Source organism: Entelurus aequoreus, linkage group LG23, assembly GCF_033978785.1.
Source record: "Entelurus aequoreus isolate RoL-2023_Sb linkage group LG23, RoL_Eaeq_v1.1, whole genome shotgun sequence".
NCBI classification, from domain to species: Eukaryota; Metazoa; Chordata; class Actinopteri; order Syngnathiformes; family Syngnathidae; genus Entelurus; species Entelurus aequoreus.
Window position 1 is genome coordinate 12801371 of NC_084753.1, and position 23934 is coordinate 12825304.

The 23934-nt window shown below is 37.8% G+C and overlaps 1 protein-coding gene across 1 annotated transcript in view; it reads left to right on the forward strand.

Moving 5' to 3' along the window:
• fut8b (fucosyltransferase 8b (alpha (1,6) fucosyltransferase)) overlaps positions 1-23934 on the forward strand; it is a 369273-nt gene that overhangs the window by 263056 nt on the left and 82283 nt on the right. The window contains exon 5 of the mRNA XM_062033787.1: positions 7721-7835. Coding sequence (XP_061889771.1) covers positions 7721-7835 — 115 coding nt within the window. The remainder of the gene's footprint in view (positions 1-7720; positions 7836-23934) is intronic.

Here is a 23934-nt window from a genome sequence, read left to right on the forward strand (position 1 = left end):
TATAAGCAGGAGTCTCAGACACGCGGCCCGCGGGCCAATTGCGGCCCGCGAGATGTTATTTTGCGGCCCGCACCTTAATATGAGAATTTTATGTTAGTGCGGCAAGTTTTATATAAATAGCGCTTGACAGCGTCATACTTGCCAACCCTCCCGATTTTTCCGGGAAACTCCCGAATTTCAGGGCAACCATTCTCTCGAATGTCTTCACCCGGACAACAATATTAAGGGCGTGCCGTGATGGCACTGCCTTTAGCGCCCTCTACAACCTGTACAAACAGCGTGCCAGCCCAGTCACATGTTGTACTTGGCTTCTGACGGCGTGGCGAAGTTGGGAGAGTGGCCGTGCCAGCAATCTGAGGGTTACTGGGGTTCAATCCCCACCTTCTACCATCCTAGTCACGTCCGTTGTGTCCTTGAGCAAGACACTTCACCCTTGCTCCTGACGGGTCCTGGTTAGCGCCTTGCATGGCAGCTCCCGCCATCAGTGTGTGAATGGGTGAATGTGGAAATAGTGTCAAAGCGCTTTGAGTTCCTTAAAAAGGTAGAAAAGCGCTATACAAGTACAACCCATTTACCATTTATTTACCATTCTGTACCATACTTGCCAACCTTGAGACCTCCAATATCGGGAGGTGGGAGGTAGGGGGTGGGGGAGGGCTTGGTCGGGGGTGGGGGGGTGGTGGTTGGGGGCGTGGTTATTTACAGCTAGAATTCACCAACTCGAGTATTTCATACATATTTCATATATATATATATATATATATATATATGTATGAAATACTTGACTTTCAGTGAATTCTAGCTATATATATATATACATATACAGGTATATATATTTATTTTATTTACATAGAAGAAGAAAAAAATACTTGAATTTCAGTGTTCCGGTGGCTATCCATTAGATGGCAGTATTGTCCTGTTTAACTTCTCCGTTCATGATGAGTATATCATTTCGGCCACCGTGTTCAATGGAGAAGTCTGTTCTACAAAATTTACAGGCAACATACACCTTCCCCTTCGAACTGTCCTGGATGAACTGAAATTCTTGTTTCCATTCGTTTTGGAACTTGCAAGCGTATTTCTTCATCTTGCTCGTCGACGGCGTCGCCATGTCTGTAATTTCCTCGTTCTTCTGCTTCGTCTCCTTGTTGTGTGCGCAGTTGTGCACTCTACTCTCTAAAAGCCCTAGATGTTATGACGTCATTGGGCAGGCAAGCTGTTTATATTGTGGGAAAGCGGACGTGAGAACAGGCTGTCCCCACTCAGTCTCAGGTCCGCATTGAGCTGGAGGGGGCGTGGCCTCCAGCTCCGGCTGAATACCGGGAGTTTGTCGGGAGAAAATCTCTGCCGGGAGGTTGTCGGGAGAGGCGCTGAATACCGGGATTCTCCCGCTAAAAACGGGAGGGTTGGCAAGTATGTTCTGTACACACACGTAAGTGACTGCAAGACATACTTGGTCAACAGCCATACAGGTCACACTGAGGGTGGCCGTATAAACAACTTTAACACTGTTACAAATATGCGCCACACTGTGAACCCACACCAAACAAGAATGACAAACACATTTCGGGAGAACATCCGCACCATAACACAACATAAACACAACAGAACAAATACCCAGAATCCCATGCAGCCCTAACTCTTCCGGGCTGCAATATACACCCACATTTCGGATGTTCTCCCGAAATGTGTTTGTCATTCTTGTTTGGTGTGGGTTCACAGTGTGGCGCATATTTGTAACAGTGTTAAAGTTGTTTATACGGTCACTCTCAGTGTGACCTGTATGGCTGTTGACCAAGTATGTCTTGCAGTCACTTACGTGTGTCTGCAGAAGCCTCATACAACATGTGACTGGGCCGACACGCTGTTTGTATGGTGAAAAAGGGGACGTGACGACAGGTTGTAGAGGACATTAAAGGCAGTGCTATTACGGCACGCCCTTAATATTATTGACCGGGTGAAAATCGGGACAAATTCGGGGGAATGGTTGTCGGGAGGGGCACTGAAATTCGTCCCGGAAAAATTGGGAGGGTTGGCAAGTATGTTGCTACGGCGGGATAGCCATTCAAAGAAGGTGAATTCATTAAAAAGTGCATGTTAGATTTTTTTAAGAAATCTTTTCTTGCGTTACCCAGTTTCTGCATCCAGTGGCCCTCAGGTAAATTGAGTTTGAGACCCCCGGTTATAAGGCTAGATATGCTTAATGAAAGGTGACTGACGTGTTGTGAAACAAACAAAATAGTTTCCTTTAATGTATTATCCTTATATTAATGTGGAACAGTTTTGTTAATAAATTAGTGAAATTGACATTTTGAGGGTGCGTGTATTTATATCACATTATGTAGTTACACGTTTGCAAACACCAATGACATTGAATAGTCACACCGCTTCATTTTCTATGCCCCATTCAGTTAATAACTGCTGGTTCAATGTTAGGCTTAGGTTTTAGCATTGTCCCTATTTTTCCTACAGACAGCATTTGGTGACCTCAAACAACAAGGCTATGGATTGATTCACACTGGTTTTTGCCTTTTGAAGGGTACTAGAAAAACTGCAAAATTGATCTTGAAAGTCCTTAAAAAAGTGCTTGAATTTGGCCATGGAAAAGGTGTACAAAGCCTGTAAGTAGCAAACATTGCACTGTGAAAGGGCTGCACTTGCAGGAATCGCTCACACCAGTACGGTTTTTGTGTTAATAAATATTAATTATTTTCGATGATAAAATGTCATTTTTATTGCGACATTTAAAAATGAGCTGATTATGATAACTGCTGTCCAGGCATTATATCCAAGGGTGTAATAAAAATGGATGTTTGAATTAATCGCAATTTTTTTTTGTAAGGATTCTTAATCGAAATCGATGTAATTTTTTATTTGATTTTATTTTTGTAATCCGTCCTGTCCAGTCAATCATGCTTGTCATATTGATGACGTAGAAATGTTGTATATATATTTTTCTCTCATTACCTTATTTGTATTTGACTTTATCAAATGTTTGGGTAGAATTTAATGAAACCAAACCAGTTTTCTTTTAAGTAATATAGAAATGTATCAAAGCTGTTTATCTATTTTATGGAGTAATGCAGTTAATCATCGAACTGGCACCAAAGTCATTAAAAACGTATTGTTTTGAATTGAGAATCGATTCTGAATCAAATCTTTACCCCAAGAATTGAATCAAATCATGTGGTGCCCAAATAATCACAGCCCTAATTATATATTGTTTTATTATCATCATATTACCATTTTTGCAAATATGACATTAGGTTGCAATTAAAGATGCAAATCCAAGACATTAGATGGCATTTATTTTATTTTATTTTTTTTGTGCCTTAAAAAATGTTTCTACTGTAAGTATTGTACTTATTACGCACCTGCTGTTTGATGGTTACGTGCATATTAGTTGTTGTTTTGATTAACAAATTCAGAGGTGTTGAAATTGTCATGTGAAATCGCTAATGCTAATAAGTAGCATTTTAATAGCAAAACCAATGTATATTAGCATCATGCTCGCGCATTTTTACGTTTACATTGAAGCGTTTTTTGAGTCCATTTCTTCTGTTCTATTCATTATTTTCATCCAAACTACGCATGTGATGATCAACAATACCGGTCTCAGATCCAAAGTCTATATATAAGTATATAAGTCCCAGAACCCGGGACTTATATACTTTCCAATAAACAAGCTTCAGAATAGAGCAGGGCTATTCAGAGTTCAGTTCAAAACTTGGTAGACAAACAGTTTGGCAGCAAGTTCCTAAAACCACTAGAGTGCTCCTGTTCTATAGAGGAACTTGGACCACTAAACACATTGGCAGATCTTTGCTTTGACATTTGAACCATGCTAGCAAACATAAAACACTGGGGTCCAAACTTGTGATTTACATAACTGAGGCGTACCTCAGGGCACCACTTTAAGTCCTCTCCTTTTTGGCATGTTTTTTCGTAATGTGATGTATGTAACTAAGGTGTAGCTTGTTTACTTCAGATGCAGTCATTTGTTCAACTTCTTTAGTTATACTAGTGGTGTTCCTCAAGGTTCAACCTTAGGTCCTCTCTTTTTCATCATTTGGCCTATCCAATTGGTGGCCCGCGAGTTCAGTTCTAAAATCTTGCTAGGGACTGAAGTGTTTGCAGCAGATTCTTAAAAACACTCATAGATGGGTGTGTCAAAGAATCGATTGATTAAAGTACAGTGTTTTATTTTCCTATATTCACAGTGTTACTGTTCAAACTGTTACAGTGGCCAAAAATATTAAATAAACTTGGTCAATAAAAAACCTCTGCCTTGTTTTAATTAAATACAGTATTCCCCGGATTATGAAACGATATAAGCCGCACCCACTAAATTTGAGTAGAAAAAAATAATTATTCCATATTTTAGCCGAACCGGACTATAAGCCGCAGATATATACGTTATGAAATGACGTAACTTCAGTACAAATATGCATGAAAACACTCACACAGACCTCACACATGGTACGGTTTAGTAGGTAAAAATTGTTTTAGTTATACTGTAAAACTTACAAATGTACGCTAGAGTAATAAATTAGGAATCCATATGAGTAGACCAGCTATGGACGGCTAGAAGACCGAACTTGCACATAAATATTTTCTAAATTTTTATTTACATACCTTAAAGGCCTACTGAAAGCCACTACTACCGACCACGCAGTCTGATAGTTTATACATCAATGATGAAATCTTAACATTGAAACACATGCCAATACGGCCGGGTTAACTTATAAAGTGCAATTTTAAAATTCCCGCCACACTTCCGGTTGAAAATCTCCTTTGGATATGATTTATGCACGTGACGTCATAAAATGCACGGAAGTGTTTGGGCCCTATTGGACACAATACACAAAGCTCTGTTTTCTTCGACAAAATTCCACAGTATTCTGGACATCTGTGTTGGTGAATCTTTTGCAATTTGTTTAATGAACAATGGAGGCTGCAAAGAAGAACGTTGTAGGTGGGATCGATCGGTGTCTTAGCGGCTAAGTACAATACTTACAGCAACACAACAAGGACTACTTACCCTGATAGAAGACGCCTAGCTGATGCTAGCCGCCAAACCCACGGATGAAGTCCTTCGTCGCGCCGTTGATCGCTGGAACGCAGGTAAGCACGGCTGTTGATGGGAAGATGAGGGCTGGCTGGCGTAGGTGGAGCGCTAATGTTTTATCATAGTTCTGTGAGATCCGGCTGCTAAGTTGCTAAATTAGCCTTAGCGTCGTTAGCAACAGCATTGTTAAGCCTTACCAGGCTGAGAATTTTTAACCGTGTAGTTACATGTACATGGTTTAATAGTATTTTTGCTCTTCTGTCTATCCTTCCAGTCAGGGGTTTATTTATTTTGTTTCTATCTTCATTTGAGAACGATGCTAGCACGTTAGCTCAGTAGCTAAGTGTGTCACCGATGTATTGTCTTGGAGATAAAAGTCACTTTAAATGTCCATTTCGCGTGCTCGACTCTCATTTTCAAGAGGATATAGTATCCGAGGTGGTTTAAAATACAAATCCGTGATCCACAATAGAAAAAGGAGAGAGTACATAGTTCTGTGAGTTCCGGTTGCTAAGTTGCTAAATTAGCCTTAGCGTCGTTAGCAACAGCATTGTTAAGCCTTACCAGGCTGAGAATTTTTAACCGTGTAGTTACATGTACATGGTTTAATAGTATTTTTGCTCTTCTGTCTATCCTTCCAGTCAGGGGTTTATTTATTTTGTTTCTATCTTCATTTGAGAACGATGCTAGCACGTTAGCTCAGTAGCTAAGTGTGTCACCGATGTATTGTCTTGGAGATAAAAGTCACTTTAAATGTCCATTTCGCGTGCTCGACTCTCATTTTCAAGAGGATATAGTATCCGAGGTGGTTTAAAATACAAATCTGTGATCTACAATAGAAAAAGGAGAGTGTGGAATCCAATGAGCCAGCTTGTACCTAAGTTACGGTCAGAGCGAAAAAAGATACGTCCATCACTGCCTCTCAAGTCCTTCACTGTAACGTTCCTCATCTACGAATCTTTCATCCTCGCTCAAATTAATGGGGTAATCGTCACTTTCTCGGTCCGAATCTCTCTCGCTCCATTGTAAACAACGGGGAATTGTGAGGAATACTAGCTCCTGTGACGTCACGCTACTTCCGGTACAGGCAAGGCTTTTTTTATCAGCGAGCAAAAGTTGCGAACTTTATCGTCAATTTTCTCTACTAAATCCTTTCAGCAAAAATATGGCAATATCGCGAAATGATCAAGTATGACACATAGAATGGATCTGCTATTCCCGTTTAAATAAAAAAAAATCATTTCAGTAGGCCTTTAATTGTTTCCAAAGGGTGTCTGTAATACGGCAATAAAACAGCTGATCAAATAAAACAGAAGTCATCGTCCAATCAGCTAAACAGACTTCACGGTGACGTCTTGGTGAATTTACAAAACTGAAACAATACATTGTAAGTAGAGATGTCCGATAATGGCTTTTTTGCCGATATCCAATATTCCGATATTGTCCAACTCTTAATTACCGATTCCGATATCAACCGATACCGATATATACAGTTGTGGAATTAACACATTATTATGCCTAATTTTGTTGTGATGCCCCGCTGGATGCATTAAACAATGTAACAAGGTTTTCCAAAATAAATCATCTCAAGTTATGGAAAAAAATGCCAACATGGCACTGCCATATTTATTATTGAAGTCACAAAGTGCATAATTTTTTTAAACATGCCTCAAAACAGCAGCTTGGAATTTGGGACATGCTCTCCCTGAGAGAGCATGAGGAGGTTGAGGTGGGGGGAGGGCAGCGGGGGGTGTATATTGTAGCGTCTCGGAAGAGTTAGTGCTGCAGGGGGTTCTGGCTATTTGTTCTGTTGTGTTTATGTTGTGTAACGGTGCAGATGTTCTCCCGAAATGTGTTTGTCATTCTTGTTTGGTGTGGGTTCACAGTGTGGCGCATATTCGTAACAGTGTTGAAGTTGTTTATACGGACACCCTCAGTGTGACCTGTATGGCTGTTGACCAAGTATGCTTTGCATTCACTTGTGTGTGTGAAAAGCCGTAGATATTATGTGACTGGGCCGAAGGTTTATTGGCGCTCTGTACTTCTCCCTACGTCCGTGTACCACTCCGTACAGCGGCGTTTTAAAAAGTCATAAATTTTACTTTTTGAAACCGATACCGATAATTTCCAATATTACATTTTAAAGCATTTATCGGCCGATAATATGGGCAGTCCGATATTATCGGATATCTCTAATTGTAAGTTAATAATACCAACAAATACACTTGCAAATGTGTTAGCATAGTAGCTAACAATGCTAACATCAGTACAAATATGCATGAAAACACTCACACAGACCTCACACATGGTACGGTTTAGTAGGTAAAAATGGTTTTAGTTATACTGTAAAACTTACAAATGTACGCTAGAGTAATAAATTAGGAATCCATATGAGTAGACCAGCTATGGACGGCTAGAAGACCGAACTTGCAACTGTAGTTCCGTCAGTCAGGCCTACTCCGCTACTGTATTTTAATGTTGGTCATTGTGGTGGTACTTGTGTGTTCTGAAGTGGTACCTGGTGAAAGAAGTTTGAGAAGCACCCATGCACAGTATTACACCCATCCCTAAAATACATATTTGCAAGGTATTTATATCCATCAATGTCAAGAACCACACAATAAGACAGTTTTTTCCACGACTCGTTTGCAGGTCCATCATGACGGACTTGTACTACCTCAGCCAGGCGGACGGAGTCGGCGAGTGGCGAGTGAAGGAGGCCAAAGACCTGTCGGACCTGGTCCAGAATAGAATCACATACCTGCAGGTACTTACTGTAGTTTCCTGCCATTTCTTACTCTCTTCCCCAGCTGCCCTGCATTCTGGGGGGAAGCCATGCAAGTGTTTCACTTTTGCAGACACTTGCCACGGCCCCACCGTGTTGTTGTCACCATCTTTCACACCCGCTCGTCTCGTTTGCACCATCCATAACTGTCGACGTGGCTCCTTATGCAAGCAGCAGGTGAGAGGTGCGATAGCAGACTCTGCATCTGACAAGTCGGCTTGTGGTTATCGCTTGTTGACAGCCACGCGCCAAAAAATATATAGAGTGATTATTTTTACCGTATGTGTTTGACAGCAGTCAGTTGCCTCGCAGAGCTACATTATTAATATGATAAAGACACACAATCAAAACAAGAAGGGAAAATGTCCCTTCTGAGTACTTCAAAGTAATTTATTGCATCTATTTATATTGCGCAGGTGTATCAAATCAAATCAAGACTTTATTTATGTATCACTTGTCATACACGAGCAAGTTGCAACGCAAAGTGATTGGCACCATTTTAATAGGGAGAGACACACACACACAGCACCATTGGAATTAACAAGACATTATATATAAGTGATAATAATGTATTTAAGTTTAATTATCACAAATATTTATTTAAAAAAATGCAATATAAATACGAAATTAATTACGTGCTTAAATATTTTTAATTCATTCATTTTCGATATTTTAGTTATAATAATTCATTGAAGTTTAATTATTACACATATTTATTTTTTAAAAAATGCAATACAAATACAGTATTAATTACAAGATTAATTATTTTTAATTCATTCATTTTAATTATTTTAAATTATTTAAGTTTAATTATCACAAGTATTTATTTAAAAAATACAATACATAAATTATTTTTAATTCATTCATTTTAATTATTTCAATTATAATAATTAATTGAAGTTTAATTAGCACAAATATTTACACAAAAAATACAATATAAATAAGAAATTAATTACAAGCTTAATTATTGTTAATTCATAAATGTTAAATGTTTCAGTTATAATAATTAATTGAAGTTTAATTATCACAAATATTTATTTAAAAAAATGCAATATAAATGCGATATTAATTACATGCTTAAATGTTTTTATTCATTAATTTTAATTTGGTGGTGGTCGGAGGGGCCGTAGGCGCAAACTGGCAGCCACGCTTCCGTCAGTCTACCCCAGGGCAGCTGTGGCTACGAAAGTAGCTTACCACCACTAGGTGTGAATGAATAATGGGTTCTCACTTCTCTGTGAAGCACTTTGAGTGTCTAGAAAAGCGCTATATAAATCTAATCCATTATTATTATTATTATTTCAATTGTAATAATTCATTGATGTTTAATTATCACAAATATTTATACAAAAAAATACAATATAAATAGAAATTAACTACAAGCTTAATTCTTTTTAAATGGTAAATATTTCAGTTATAATAATTCATTGAAGTTTAATCATCACAAATATTTATTTTTAAAAATGCAATATAAATGCGATATTAATTGCATGCTTAAATGTTTTTATTTATTAATTTTAATTATTTCAATTATAATCATTCATTGAAGTTTATCACAAATATTCATACAAAAAATACAATATAAATAACAAATTAAATACAAGATTGTTTTTAATTCATAAATTGTAATTATTTAGTTATAATAATTTATTGAAGTTTAACTATGGAAAATAAAATGTCAAAAAATATACAATATAAATACGAAATTAATTATGATCTTAAATTTGAATTCATTACTTTTAACTATTTCAATTATAATTCATTGAAATTTAATCATCACAAATATGTATTTTTAAAAATGCAATATAAATATGATATTAATTACAAGCTTAATTATTTTTAATTATGTAATTTTAATTATTTTAGCTATAATAATTGATTGAAGTTTAATCATCACAAATATTTATTTAAAAAATGCAATGTAAATACGAAATTAATTACTTGCTTAAATATTTTTAATTCAGTCATTTTAATTAATTCAACTATAATAATTCATTGAAGTTTTATTATCACAAATATGTATACAAAAATACAATACAAATAAAGTAATTACATGCTTAAATGTTTTTGATTCATTAATTTTAATTATTTCAATTATAATAATTCATTAAAGTTTAATTATCACAAATATTCATACAAAAAATACAATATGAATAGGAAATTAATTACAAGCTTAATTATTTTTAATTCATACATTTTAATTATTTTAGTAATACTTATTTATTGAAGTTTAATTATCGCAGATATTTATAAAACAAACGAATTATTTGTAATTCATCAATTTTAATTATTTCAGTTATAATAATTTATTGAAGTTTAATAATCACAAATATGTATTTTAAAAAATGCAATATAAATACGAAATTAATTACATGCCTAAAAGTGTTTAATACATAAATTTATGTATTTCAAGTATAATAATTGAAATAAGGTGAATTATTTTTAATACATTCATTGTAATTATTTCAGTTATAATAATTTATTGAAGTTTATTCATCACAAATATTTATTAAAAACACAATATAAATTAGAAATGAATTACAAGTTGATCTTTTGAATTAATTAATTTGTATTATTTTGATTATAATTATGTATTTAAGTTTAATCATCACAAATATTTATAAAAATGTAATATAAAATTGATAAACAAAAACATAAAAGAAATATTAATGATGTCATAAAATAAAATAGAATTTACCCGAATAAAAATTAAAACGTAAAAAGTAAAAAGCTAGATTAAAAAGGTGTGTAGGGATGGGTAACTTTCACATTTGAACCGATACATTACCAATTCCCGGAATTTCAGGCCATTTTAAAGGATAGAGAAACTGTTTCTATTGGGCATTGTACTCGTTTGAAAGAATGCCATTGTAAGTTAATAATGCTAACACAGACACGCGTAAATGTATGAGCATATTAGCTGATACTAACGGCACTAGCTTCATTACATCAGATAGCACATACAAAAAAAAAACTACAGACATCACGCATGGGACGGTTTCGTAAGTATAATTTCTTTTAGTTATATTGTAAAACTTACAAGCGTTGCTGGAAGTGATGAATGAAGAATCCATATGAGTACAAAACGCTATGGACGCTTAGAAAACGGAAAGGCACTTATACTTCCGGTTCAAAGCTTTACACAGCAGTAATTCACATTCACCCAGCTGCACCTGCAGTGAGCGAACTCGTCCAAAAGATGGCGCCATAACACAAAAAATACCACACCCTTTAGGCCAGGGGTGTCAAAGTCGTTTTAGCCATATGGAGAAAAATCTACTCCCAAGTGGTAAAATCACAGCACAATAACTTAAAAATAAAGCCAACTTCAGATTATTTTCTTTGTTTAAAAATAGAACAAGCACCTTCTGAAATTGTACAAATCATAATGTTTTTTTAATTTTTTTACACTTACATGTTGCGGTTAATAGTATTCTATCTTTATTTGTCGTTAATTATATTTTCTGAATAAATTATGTGATAATGTTCATCAGTCAACTCATTGGTGTTAATTTTGTAATCTATCAATATAAAAAAAAGTATATCAAAATCAAATTACAGGATGTTATTTATGTAGTTTGATCATTTTTCTCGACTGATGTACTAACATCATGTGGTAATTTTGTACATATGTAGCATCATCTACAACAGTGTTTTTCAACCACTGTGCCGCGGCAGTCAGGTGTGCCATGGGAGAATATCTAATTTCACCTATTTGGGTTAAAAATATTTTTTTGCAAACCAGTAATTATAGTCTGCAAATGATGTGTTGTTGTTGAGTGTTGGTGCTGTCTAGAGCTCGGCAGAGTAACCGTGTAATACTCTTCCATATTAGTAGGTGGCAGCAGGTAGCTAATTGCTTTGTAGATGTCGGAAACAGCGGGAAGCAGCATGCAGGTAAAAAGGTGTGTAATGCTTAAACCAAAAATAAACAAAAGGTGAGTGCCCCTAAATAAAGGCATTGAAGCTTAGGGAAGGCTATGCAGAACGAAACTCAAACTGAACTGGCTACAAAGTAAACGAAAACAGAATGCTGGACGACAGCAAAGACTTACTGTGGAGCAAAGACGGCGTCCTGAAAGTGCATCCGAACATGACATGACTATCAACAATGTCCCCACAAAGAATGATAAAAACAACTGAAATATTATTAATTGCTAAAACAAAGTAGATGCGGGAAATATCGATCAAAGGAACACATGAAACTGCAACAGGAAAATACCAAAAAAAGAGAAAAAGCCACCAAAATAGGAGCACAAGACAAGAACTAAAACACTACACAGGAAAATAGCAAAAAACTCAAAATAAGTCAGGGGGTGATGTGACAGGTCGTGACAGTACACCTACTTTGAGACAAGAGCTATAGTGATGCATGCTTGGTTATGGTTTAAAGTCATATCCAACAATTGTGACAATTACTTTTTACTGTCAACTGAGTTTCCTTTTTTTATGATTTCTGCTGGTGGTGTGCCTCCGGATTTTTTCAATGCAAAAATTGTGCCTTGGCTCAAAATCCATAAATTAGCTGCACAGTAATATAGGCCACAGGGTGCAGAGCGTAGGAAAAAGTAGCGGCTTACAGCCTGGAGTGCACGGTACGTACTTTGCCATAGTAACCGCAGCATAATGATGTTGATGTATTGATAATGTACTGTGAGACAGGGGTCCCCAACCATTTTTGCACCACGGACCGATTTAATGTTGGCATTATTTTCACTTCCATGTGTGGCAGATAAATATAGCAAATAAGTGCATGAAAAATGAATACATGAAAGAAGTCATTAGTGGGAGCCCCTGGCCTTTTCCCTTTGCAAAAAAGCTCTCCATAGACTTTTGTTTTTGTACTCGTTTTTGCTCATAGTAGGCTTTTTTGGGGGGGGCTTTAGTATCTACTACTAAAGCCAAGTATCTGATGGGTTATAGGTGATACTTCACATTCAAGGACAAAAGCATGGATATGTAAGAAAGCTAGAAATACTTGCCATTAGTTCCAATATATTTCTGTGGATTTTTATTTGCATAATTTCATATGTAGATACACTAATGTTAGCTTTTTTTGGTCCAATTTTCCAAAGCGTAAATACATCCGTTATTGCTAACTACTTGTATAATAGGACTACGTGTAATAACACCAGCACTTTAACTTAGTAGGCCAAAGGAGATGTGTATTTTCTACCTTCAGCACAATTATTGTATGCAACAATTTAGCACTTCTCCACCACTTTAACTACTATGGTCACTTTGTTGCTACGATTTAAAAAGTTAAAGTACCAATGATTGTCACACACACTAGGTGTGGCAAAATTATTCTCTGCATTTGACCCATCACCCTTGATCACCTCCTGGGAGGTGAGGGGAGCAGTGAGCAGCAGCGGTGGCCGCACCCGGGAATCATTTTTGGTGATTTAACCCCCAATTCCGACCCTTGATGCTGAGTGCCAAGCAGGGAGGTAATGGGTCCCATTTTTATAGTCTTTGGTATAACTCGGCCGGGGTTTGAACTCACAACTAGAGATGTCCGATAATGGCTTTTTTGCCGATATCCGATATTGTCCGACTCTTAATTACCGATTCCGATATCAACCAATACCGATATATACAGTCGTGGAATTAACACATTATTATGCCTAATTTGTTGTGATGCCCCGCTGGATGCATTAAACAATGTAACAAGGTTTTCCAAAATAAATCAACTCAAGTTATGGAAAAAAATGCCAACATGGCACTGCCATATTTATTATTGAAGTCACAAAGTGCATTATTTTTTTTAACATGCCTCAAAACAGCACCTTGGAATTTGGGACATGCTCTCCCTGAGATAATCATGATACCAACTACAACTATGGGAAATACCATACATTGACTTTCACAAAGTGTATTACTTTTTATTTGTTTTAAACATGCCTCAAAACAACAGCTACAAAAACAATGAAGGCACACAGCTTCAGTCCAGAGTATACTAGAGTAATAAAGTAAACAATAACATAGTCCTCCTTTTTAGTGCAAGGCTGCCTGGCATACTGTATAACAGGAAATTACAAACTGGGCTCAATCTGAACAGCCGATATGGGCATCTACATCAACCGATATTACATTTTAAAGCATTTATCGGCCGATAATATCGGCAGTCCGATAATATCGGCAGTCCGATAATATCGGCAGTCCGATATTATCGGACATCTCTACTCACAACCTACCGATCTCAGGGCGGACACTCTAACCCAGGCCTGGGCAATTATTTTGCATCGGGGGCCAAATTTTGAGAAAAAAATGTGTCTGGGGGCCGGTATATCTATTTTTAGGAACACTAATACAAAACCGCATCGACATATCTTACAATCAAGCGAAACGCAACAAAAATGCAACAAACACAGCAAAATATGAACGCGAAGGGTAAAAAAAACTCACTTACTATCTGATATATCAGATATATATAGAACATGGTTGTAAAAATCTCCAGGCTGGCCTCTGTGGAAACGCTCCCCACCCACACCGCTTGGTGCCTCGTCTGAGCTGCTGTGACTTAGATTACCATAGTAACTAATTAGATTACCATAGTAACTAGTATATCATGCAAAAGCCCAGATTCCAACCATTGAAATACTTTTAGTTCAAGACTTACGGTCATTAGAAAACATCACTGCACATCATAATGCCAGCTACAGTTTCCGTTTTAAAGATCTAAAAAAATGATTTGGGAATGTCCGGCGTGCCAGATTGAAGAGTTTAGCGGGCCGCATTTGGCCCCCGGGGCTTAATTTGCCCAGGTCTGCTCTAACCACTAGGCCACTGAGTAGGTTAGATTTGACACCTTTACATTTTATATGTTAATTAATGTGCATTGTCCCATGTAACGAAGATGTGACAAATATAGCAAATGGCGACTTCGTGTCAGGAGTTGTATACCGTATTTTTCGGAGTATAAGTCGCTCCGGAGTATAAATCGCACCGGCCGAAAATGCAAAATAAAGAAGGAAAAAAACTTATAAGTCGCACTGGAGTATAAGTCGCATTTTTGGGGGAAATGTATTTGATAAAACCCAACACCAAGAATAGACATTTGAAAGGCAATTTAAAATAAATAAAGAATAGTGAACAACAGGCTGAATAAGTGTACGTTATATGACGCATAAATAACCAACTGAGAACGTGCCTGGTATGTTAACATAACATATTATGGTAAGAGTCATTCAAATTACTATAACATATAGAACATGCTATACGTTTACCAAACAATCTGTCACTCCTAATCGCTAAATCCCATGAAATCTTATACGTCTAGTCCAGTGGATCTTAACCTGGGTTCGATCAAACCCTAGGGGTTCGGTGAGTCGGCCTCAGGGGTTCGGCGGAGGTCAAAACACACCCGTTACACTCATCGTGTAAATACAAACTTCTCCTTATCGGTGTATTACGGATACGGCAACAGCTGACTGATTTGCAGGTGTGTAATTTGTTGTGAGTTTATGCACTGTGTTGGTTTTGTTCTTTGAACAAGATGATGTTAATGCACGGTTCATTTTATGCACCAGTAAAAAAAAAAACATGGTAACACTTTAGTATGGGGAACATATTCACCATTAATTAGTTGCTTATTAACATGCAAATTAGTAACATATTGGCTCTTAACTAGTCATTATTAAGTACTTATTAATGCCTTATTCGGCATTAGAGGGTTGTAACCCTAACCCTCTAACCCAGGGGTGTCAAACTCATTTTAGATTGGGGGCCACATGGAGAAAAATCTACTCCCAAGTGGGCCGGACTGGTAAAAATCACGGCACAATAACTTAAAAAAAAGACAACTTCAGATTGTTTTCTTTGTTTAAAAATTGAATAAGCACATTCTGAAATTGTAGAAATCATAATGTTGTTGTTTTTTTTTACAATTACCTGTTGCGGTTAATAGTATTCTACCTTTATTTGTCATTATTTATACTTTCTGAATAAATTATGTGATAATGTTCATCAGTCAACTCATTGGTGTTAATTTTCAATCTATCAAGATAAAAAAAGTATATCAAAATAAAATTACAGTACGTTATTTATGTAGTTTGATCATTTTCCTCGACTGATGCACTAACACCATCTATACACACACATTTAGAACAGCTATTTCTTTCATTCAAAAATTTCAGGTTAATTTTTATACTTAGCAAACTCCTCGGGGCCGGATAAAACCTGTTCGTGGGCCTGATCCGGCCCCCGGGCCGTACGTTTGACACCCCTGCTCTAACCCTTACCCTAACCCTAACCAAATAACTCTAAATTAAGTCTTTATTACTTAGAACATGTTCTCCTAGTGTCCAAATAACTCTAAGTTAAGTCTTTGTTACTTAGAATATGTTCCCCATACTAAAGTGTTACCAAAAACATATAACTTTGTCTTGAATTTTAAAAAAAAAACATTTTATTTTTCACTAAAGAAGGGTTCGGTGAATGCGCATATGAAACTGGTGGGGTTCGGTACCTCCAACAAGGTTAAGAACCACTGCTCTAACCACTGAGTAGGTTAGATTTGACACCTTTAGATTTTATATGTTAATTCATGTGCATTGTCCCATGTAACCAAGATGTGACAAATATAGCAAATGGCGACTTTGTGTCAGGAATTGTATAATACATCTATGATCAAGCTTATTGGTGTGTCTGGTGGGACTGGCGAAAGTTAAGTAGGAGGAAATGCGGTCGGTTATAAATGATTTAATGTCTCTGTGCGGCCCGGTAGCAAAAAGTGTCACCGGACCGGTGGTTGGGGATCACTGCTGTGAGAGATAAGGACACAATATATTGCAACATGGATGTTTCATATTAGACCTCACCACGCGTAACACGCCTGACTCCCAGTCCTCTCCGCTGTGGAGCCCTGCAGCATTAATGAGCAGGCGTGTTTGATGAAGAGGACCTCGTCAGTCTGGCCGGGCGGAGACAGCCCCGCTAACAGCTGCTGTCACCGCCGCTGAGGGATCACACCGCTCCACCAGCTGCCGTCACTAACTCACCACAAACACACACACACACCTGTGCTAGCCGTTTCCCGCAAACACACTCGCTCTGCGCACTTGAGGCCCGTGCATGAAGAGTGACACACGCACTCACCCAGGTACACGCTGGCTGCCACCCGCGGTATTCTGTCCCCTCATTCCTGATGGAACTCATTCCCCATCTGTCCTGCCAAACAGCCAACATGGCAGCTCCTTTGGAGTCTTCTGTCCGACAAGCTTCTCTGCCGCTCATTGACAGGACACTTTCCCGTTAAGTGCAAGATCAGCACTTCTTCTTACAAATGACACCTTAACTCTGGGTCCTCGTTGACTTTACAAGATGACGACTTACTCTCATGCCGGGTGACATTTATTCAGCAGATTATGAAGAATTTATCCCTCCATCTGTTCAACTGAAGACACGTGGGAGCAGGTTGAGAATTCCTCGCTTCGTTCTTACTGCAAAGTCTTTTTTTTTTTTGGGCATAAAAAAATACAATCAATTGTGCTTACGGACTGTATCCCTGAAGACTGTATATTGATATATAATATAGGAGCCACAAATATTAATAACAGAAAGAAACGACCCTTTTGTGCGAATGAGTGTAAATGGGGGAGGGAGGTTTTTTGGGTTGGTGCACTAATTGTAAGTGTATCTTGTGTTTTTATTGTTGATTTAATTACAAAAAAAAAAATTTTTATTTTATTTTTATTTTTTTCTTGTGCGACCCGGTACCAATCCATCCACGGACCGGTACCGGGCCGCGGCCCGGTGGTTGGGGACCACTGCTGTACAACACTTTTATTAACCCAGTTAGTCAAGATGGGTATTAACAGCACAGAAAATAAACTGTTTAAGTAGCACAGAATGACATAACATAAATAAAACACAAAAATATTATTTCTACGTAAAATAAATGTCAGGACGTGGACCTTGGGGTGTTGTGTTTTCCCGGAATGCAAAGGAAAGTTGGCGCGGGCAAGGCGTGAAGGTAAGGCAGTGTTTCCCACACATTCATTTATTTGTGGCGGCCCGCCACGAAAAAATTACGTCCGCCACAAATAAAATAAAATAAAAAAATAAAAATAAATGTATTTTTTTTTTTTTTTTTTGTCCTGTCCAGCTTCTCAGGGAAATCATATAGTTGATGTAGATGCCCATATAGGCTGTTCAGATTTACTTTACAAAAGAGAAGTGTAGGATACTTCTGTTGTTGCCTTATTTGTATTTGACCACTACTGTTTTCTGTTTATTTGTTACTGACTGTGGCAGGACACCTCTGCCTCTGTTTCACTTTATGTTGCTGGTAAATAATATGGTTGTAGTAGTAGGCTAAAGTTAAATTATTTAGTATGCACTAATTAAAGGGGCAGAGCTTTAAGAGACATTTTAGCTTTTATATTTTATAAGATATATTTTTTGTAAGAACCCCAATTAATAAATATATTTCAGTGAATAACTTATTGTTCAAATCTGTATATAAATATGTACATAAAGTGTTGTAATTATATTGTAAAATGGATGGATGGATGGACGTTTAAAACAAAACTGTTATTATTAATTAGTAAGTATACCTTTTTTTAGCCTTTTTAGAGAAAATCATATCATTGTAGTGAATTATGCTAATTACTCGATGATGTCATGGAGACCACGTCCATAGCCACGCCCCCACCGCCACAGGTATCTTGGCAGTTTATGGGAAACACTGAAAGGACATGTTTATTTTTACACACACAAAAAGAACAAACGATAAACATGAAATATACAAACTTACTGTGGCATGAAAAAACGTGCAGGGAACAATGGCTTGGAATGAAAGGTAGCAGAGGTAGTAAGGATAATGTCACCAGGACGATCAACAGAAAAAGACAGGCTTAAATAACAGTGACATGATTAGTGACAGGTGCGCGAGTGCAAAGCGTGAGACAGCTGCGTGACATGACAGGTGAAAACTAATGGGTTGTCATGGAAACAAAAACAATGGAGCGTAAACAGAAACTAAAGAGTCCAAAAACCAAACATAACTAAACAAAACAAAACATGATCCAAAAGACATGACAATAAATAACATAGCTGTGCAAAATAATACAAAATGTATAAAAGGTAACACTTAAGTATGGGGAACATATGAACCATTAATTAGTTGCTTATTAACATAGGGTTAAGGTTAGGGTTATGGTTAGGGAAGACTCTTAGTTAATGGCTTACTGGTTGTATAATAAGGCCATGCGGAATAAGGCATTAATAAGTACTTATTAATGACTAATTAACAGCCAATATGTTACTAATATGCATGTTAATAAGCAACTAATTAATGGTTCATATGTTCCCCATACTAAAGTGTTACCAAAAATAAATTTGCAGGCAGGCACTTTGTGATTTCCCTTCCTGGTTCGATGACCTGCCCTATTTTGCCTCTGATTGGTCTGTCCCTAACCAATCGTGACTCATCATAGTAAACAAACAACCAACCAATCATGGATGTTCTTGTACGTGCGTCTTGGAAGGAGGAAGGGGAGGAGTTTAGTCGCCCATGGAGGTTGAGCAGGGGAGATCAAGGAACACAACAAATAAGCGGCGTTTAGTCATTTCAACATGAAATTAATTATATCGATATTGCGATATTTTCTTAATTCATATCTTGTTTAAAAATATATCGATATATCTTACAAACTCGATATATCGCCCAGCCCTATTGGATATGAATTCAAACCATAAACAACCATGCATCACTATAGCTCTTGTCTCAAAGTAGGTGTACTGTCGCCACCTGTCACATCAGACCGTGACTTATTTTGAGGTTTTTGGTGTTTTCCTGTGTGTAGTGTTTTAGTTCTTGTCTTGCGCTCCTATTTTGGTGTTGATTGTCATGTCATGTACAGATGTACTTTGTGGACGCCGTCTGCTCCACACACTGTAAGTTTTTGCTGTCGTCCAGCATTCTGTTTTTGTTTACTTTTCAGCCAGTTCAGTTTTAGCTTCGTTTAGCATAACCATCCCTAAGCTTCAATGCCTTTTTTTTAGCGGCACTTGCCTTTTGTTTATTTTTGGTTTAAGCATTAGATACCTTTTTACCTGCACACTGCCTCCCGCATATTGTGATCATGACAAACCATGTTCCCGACATCTACAAAGCAATTAGCTAGACAGCACAGACACTCAACAACGGCACATTTGCGGATTATGATTACTGGTTTGCATAAAATATTTTTAACCCAATTAGTTGAAATTACATAATCTCCCACAGCACACCAAACAATATCTCAAGGTACCCTAGTGTGCCGCGGCACAGTGGTTGAAAAACACTTCCTTAAGCATATGTTTCCTGTTGCAATCAAAAAACAATTTTGTCATGAAATAAGATAGTGAACATACTAGACAACTTGTCTTTTATTAGTAAGTAAACAAACAAAGACTCCTAAATTTGCTGCTGACGTATGCAGTAACATATTGTGTCATTTTCCATTCTATTATTTTGTCAACATTATTAATCTACCTGTTCATTTACTGTTAATATCTGCTTACTTTCTATTTTAACATGTTCTATCTACACTTCTGTTAAAATGTAATAATCACTTATTCTTCTGTTGTTTGATACTTTACATAGGTTTTGGGTGATACCACACATTTTGTTATCAATCCAATACCAAGTAGTTACAGGATCATAATTAAATTTTCCTGTGTCCAGGAATGTATTTCCTGAGTTTAAAAACAGTGAAAAATGACGAAAGATTTAAAAAAAAAAAGTAAATAATAGATATCGATGTATTAAAGTTAAATTTAAAATCCCAACGATAGTCACACACACACTAGGTGTGGTGAACTTCTCCTTTGCATTTGACCTATCCACATGTTCACCACCTGGTAGGTGAGGGGAGCAGTGAGCAGCAGCGGTGGTCGTGCTCGGGAATCATTTTTGGTGATTCATTGGTTCATTGATTGGTATTCATTGTAGTATTGACTATATGCGGCTCTTGTACTTGGTATCCGTACAGTCGATGTTTGTTTACATTAAGGAGAGCGAGTTTGTTTTGAGCAGTTAGCTATTGTATCCTCCTACGGTGTGTAGTGAAGCATGTTTAGCTATTCCTCGTCCTGCAGGGATGATACTTGTAAGAAACGTACATTATTTGTCGCCATGGAGGCGAGAATTAGTGATTTAGAAGTAGCTAAAACACTGCTGAATGCGGATGGATGTTCGTTGCTAGCTAGCAAGCCATGTCTTAAAGCAATGTTTTTCAACCTTTTTTGAGGCAAGGCACATTTTTGTCATAAAAAAATACGGAGTCACACCACCAGCAGAAAACGTTAAAAAATGAAACTCCACCAGGTCGTCGTGCCTTATTTTGAGTTTGTTGGTGTTTTCTTGCGTGTCGTGCTTTAGTTCTTGTCTTGCGCTGTTATTTTGGTGGCCCTTCCTGTTTTGTTGGTGTTTTCCTGTAGCAGTTGCTTTGTGTTAGCAGGCAAGGCTATTTACGTTGTTGCTATCCTTCTTTGTGTGGACATTGTTGATTGTCATGTCATGTACGGATGTACTTTGTGGACGCCGTAAGTTTTTGCTGTCGTCCATCATTCTGTTTACTTTGTAGCCAGTTCAGTTTTACTTTCGTTTTGCATAGCCATTGCCTTTTTCTTTCCCTTTCCCTTTTGTTCATTTTTGGTTTAAGCATTACATACCTTTTTACCTGCACAGTGCCTCCCACTGTGCTCTGCATATTGGGATCACAACAAACCATCCTCGTCTCACCCGACACATTCCGACTTTTACAATGCAATTAACTACCTACTGACATGGAGTGTTACGTGGTTACCATGCCGAGTTCTACACAGCACAGACACTAAGCAACGGCACATTATTTAAATGATAATGATAAATGGGTTATACTTGTATAGCGCTTTTCTACCTTCAAGGTACTCAAAGCGCTTTGACACTATTTCCACATTCACCCATTCACACACACATTCACACACTGATGGCGGGAGCTGCCATGCAAGACGCTAACCAGCAGCCATCAGGAGCAAGGGTGAAGTCTCTTGCCCAAGGACACAACGGACGTGACTAGGATGGTAGAAGGTGGGGATTGAACCCCGGTAACCAGCAACCCTCCGATTGCTGGCGCGGCCACTCTACCAACTTCGCCACGCCGCCCCTATATTGAAGATTATAATTAGAGATAAATGCTTTAAAATGTAATATCGGAAATTGTGGGTATCGTTTTTTTTTATTATCGGTATCGGGGTTTTTTGTTTTTTTATTAAATCAACATAAAAAACACAAGATACACTTACAATTAGTGCACCAACCCAAAAAACCTCCCTCCCCCATTTACACTCACTCACACAAAAGGGTTGTTTCTTTCTGTTATTAATATTCTGGCTCCTACATTATATATCAATATATATCAATACAGTCTGCAAGGGATACAGTCCGTAAGCACACATGATTGTGCGTGCTGCTGGTCCACTAATAGTACTAACCTTTAACAGTTAATTTTACTCATTTGTATTAATTACTAGTTTCTATGTAACTGTTTTTATATTGTTTTACTTTATTTTTTATTCAAGAAAATGTTTTTAATTTATTTATCATATTTTATTTAATCATTTTTTTTAAAAAGGACCTTATCTTCACCATACCTGGTTGTCCAAATTAGGCATAATAATGTGTTAATTCCACGACTGTATATATCGGTATCGGTAATTAAGAGTTGGACAATATCGGATATCGGCAAAAAAGCCATTATCGGACATCCCTAATTATAATTATTGATTTGCCAAAAATATTTTTTGGACCAATTAGGTGAAGTTGCATAATTTCCCACGGCACACCAGACAATATCTCACGCCACACTAGTGTGCCGCGTGTCTTAAAGCACCTCATCCTGAGGGTGTTTCAGTGTTATAGCTTCACCTTTATCTTTAGTTATTAAGCCAAAATGCGTCCATTCTCCCTTTTCTGTCTACACACTGTGTCTGCTTCTAAGTACTCGGTGATTGTGCGCTGCCGAACATGCTCCTCTGCTCGTAAACCCAGCAATGTCATGACGTGACGACCGTGCGCTGTCATACCCGTTAAAAGAAAAAAATGTGGGGGAAGCGGTATTTTTCAAACGGAGTATAGTACCGTTTTTGACTCATTAGTACCCTGATACTATACTAGTACCAGTATACCGTACAACCCTAGTTGGTACCCATCCCTAACTACATGAGCTTTGTTTCTCATTTGCGCTTCCCTTCAGCCACCACAAAGTGGATCCACGTGCGGCTGCCGCCATGTTTCACCACAGCGATTTAAACCGCTCTTTACAGTGGGCGGACGCCTTTGTTAGCGCAGCAGCTGCTGATCCTGGAACTTTTCCCGCCCAGAACGCAGTGTCTGTCGCGCACATGGATCTCATCCACACGCCGTGCCCGTGCCGCCTTCTCCAAGGCCAGTCCAGCATGAGGAATAAAAGGCTCCTTCAAAGCACCCTTTTGAGTGTGTACTGTAGATTATTGGTATGCAAGTCCTCACACATCCTCCCACTTAGCAATAATGCATCTGCCCAATGATTAACACATCTCACAGTGTGACGAGGCAGCTGTAACTCTTCTAAAGTTTACCCCCTAAAATAATTTGAAGGGAGATTTACGTCTCCTGTCTTTTTTTTTTTTATTACCTCCCTCTCCTCTTATTCTGCCCGCGCTCGAACATGCCAGTGGAATACTGCGAAGCAGCACAGCTGCAGCAACCCTAATGAGGAAAACACTCCTGTCAGCCACTAATTGCTGTTTAGCAAGCTAGTTGGCACGAGGATTGTCGCGTCGCAGAGACCGGCTGCTGAATCTTTGAATGAAGCACAACCCCGCGACGCGGCAGCCGGTGTCATAAGGATATGCCGATCCTTTCAGTGATTAAAAAGGGCGGTCTACCTGCACTTCGCCTGCCGTCTCTGCAGCCCGGAATCCAGACCAACAAGGCCAAACACTGAACGTAATGTAATTTGGTACTACCGGCTGCCGATTCACAAAAAAATCAAACTGTGCCATATTTCGATATCTTCGCTGTACGTGGCGTCCAACCGGTTTCAAGCACCTGGCCGGGAAACAAGCACTC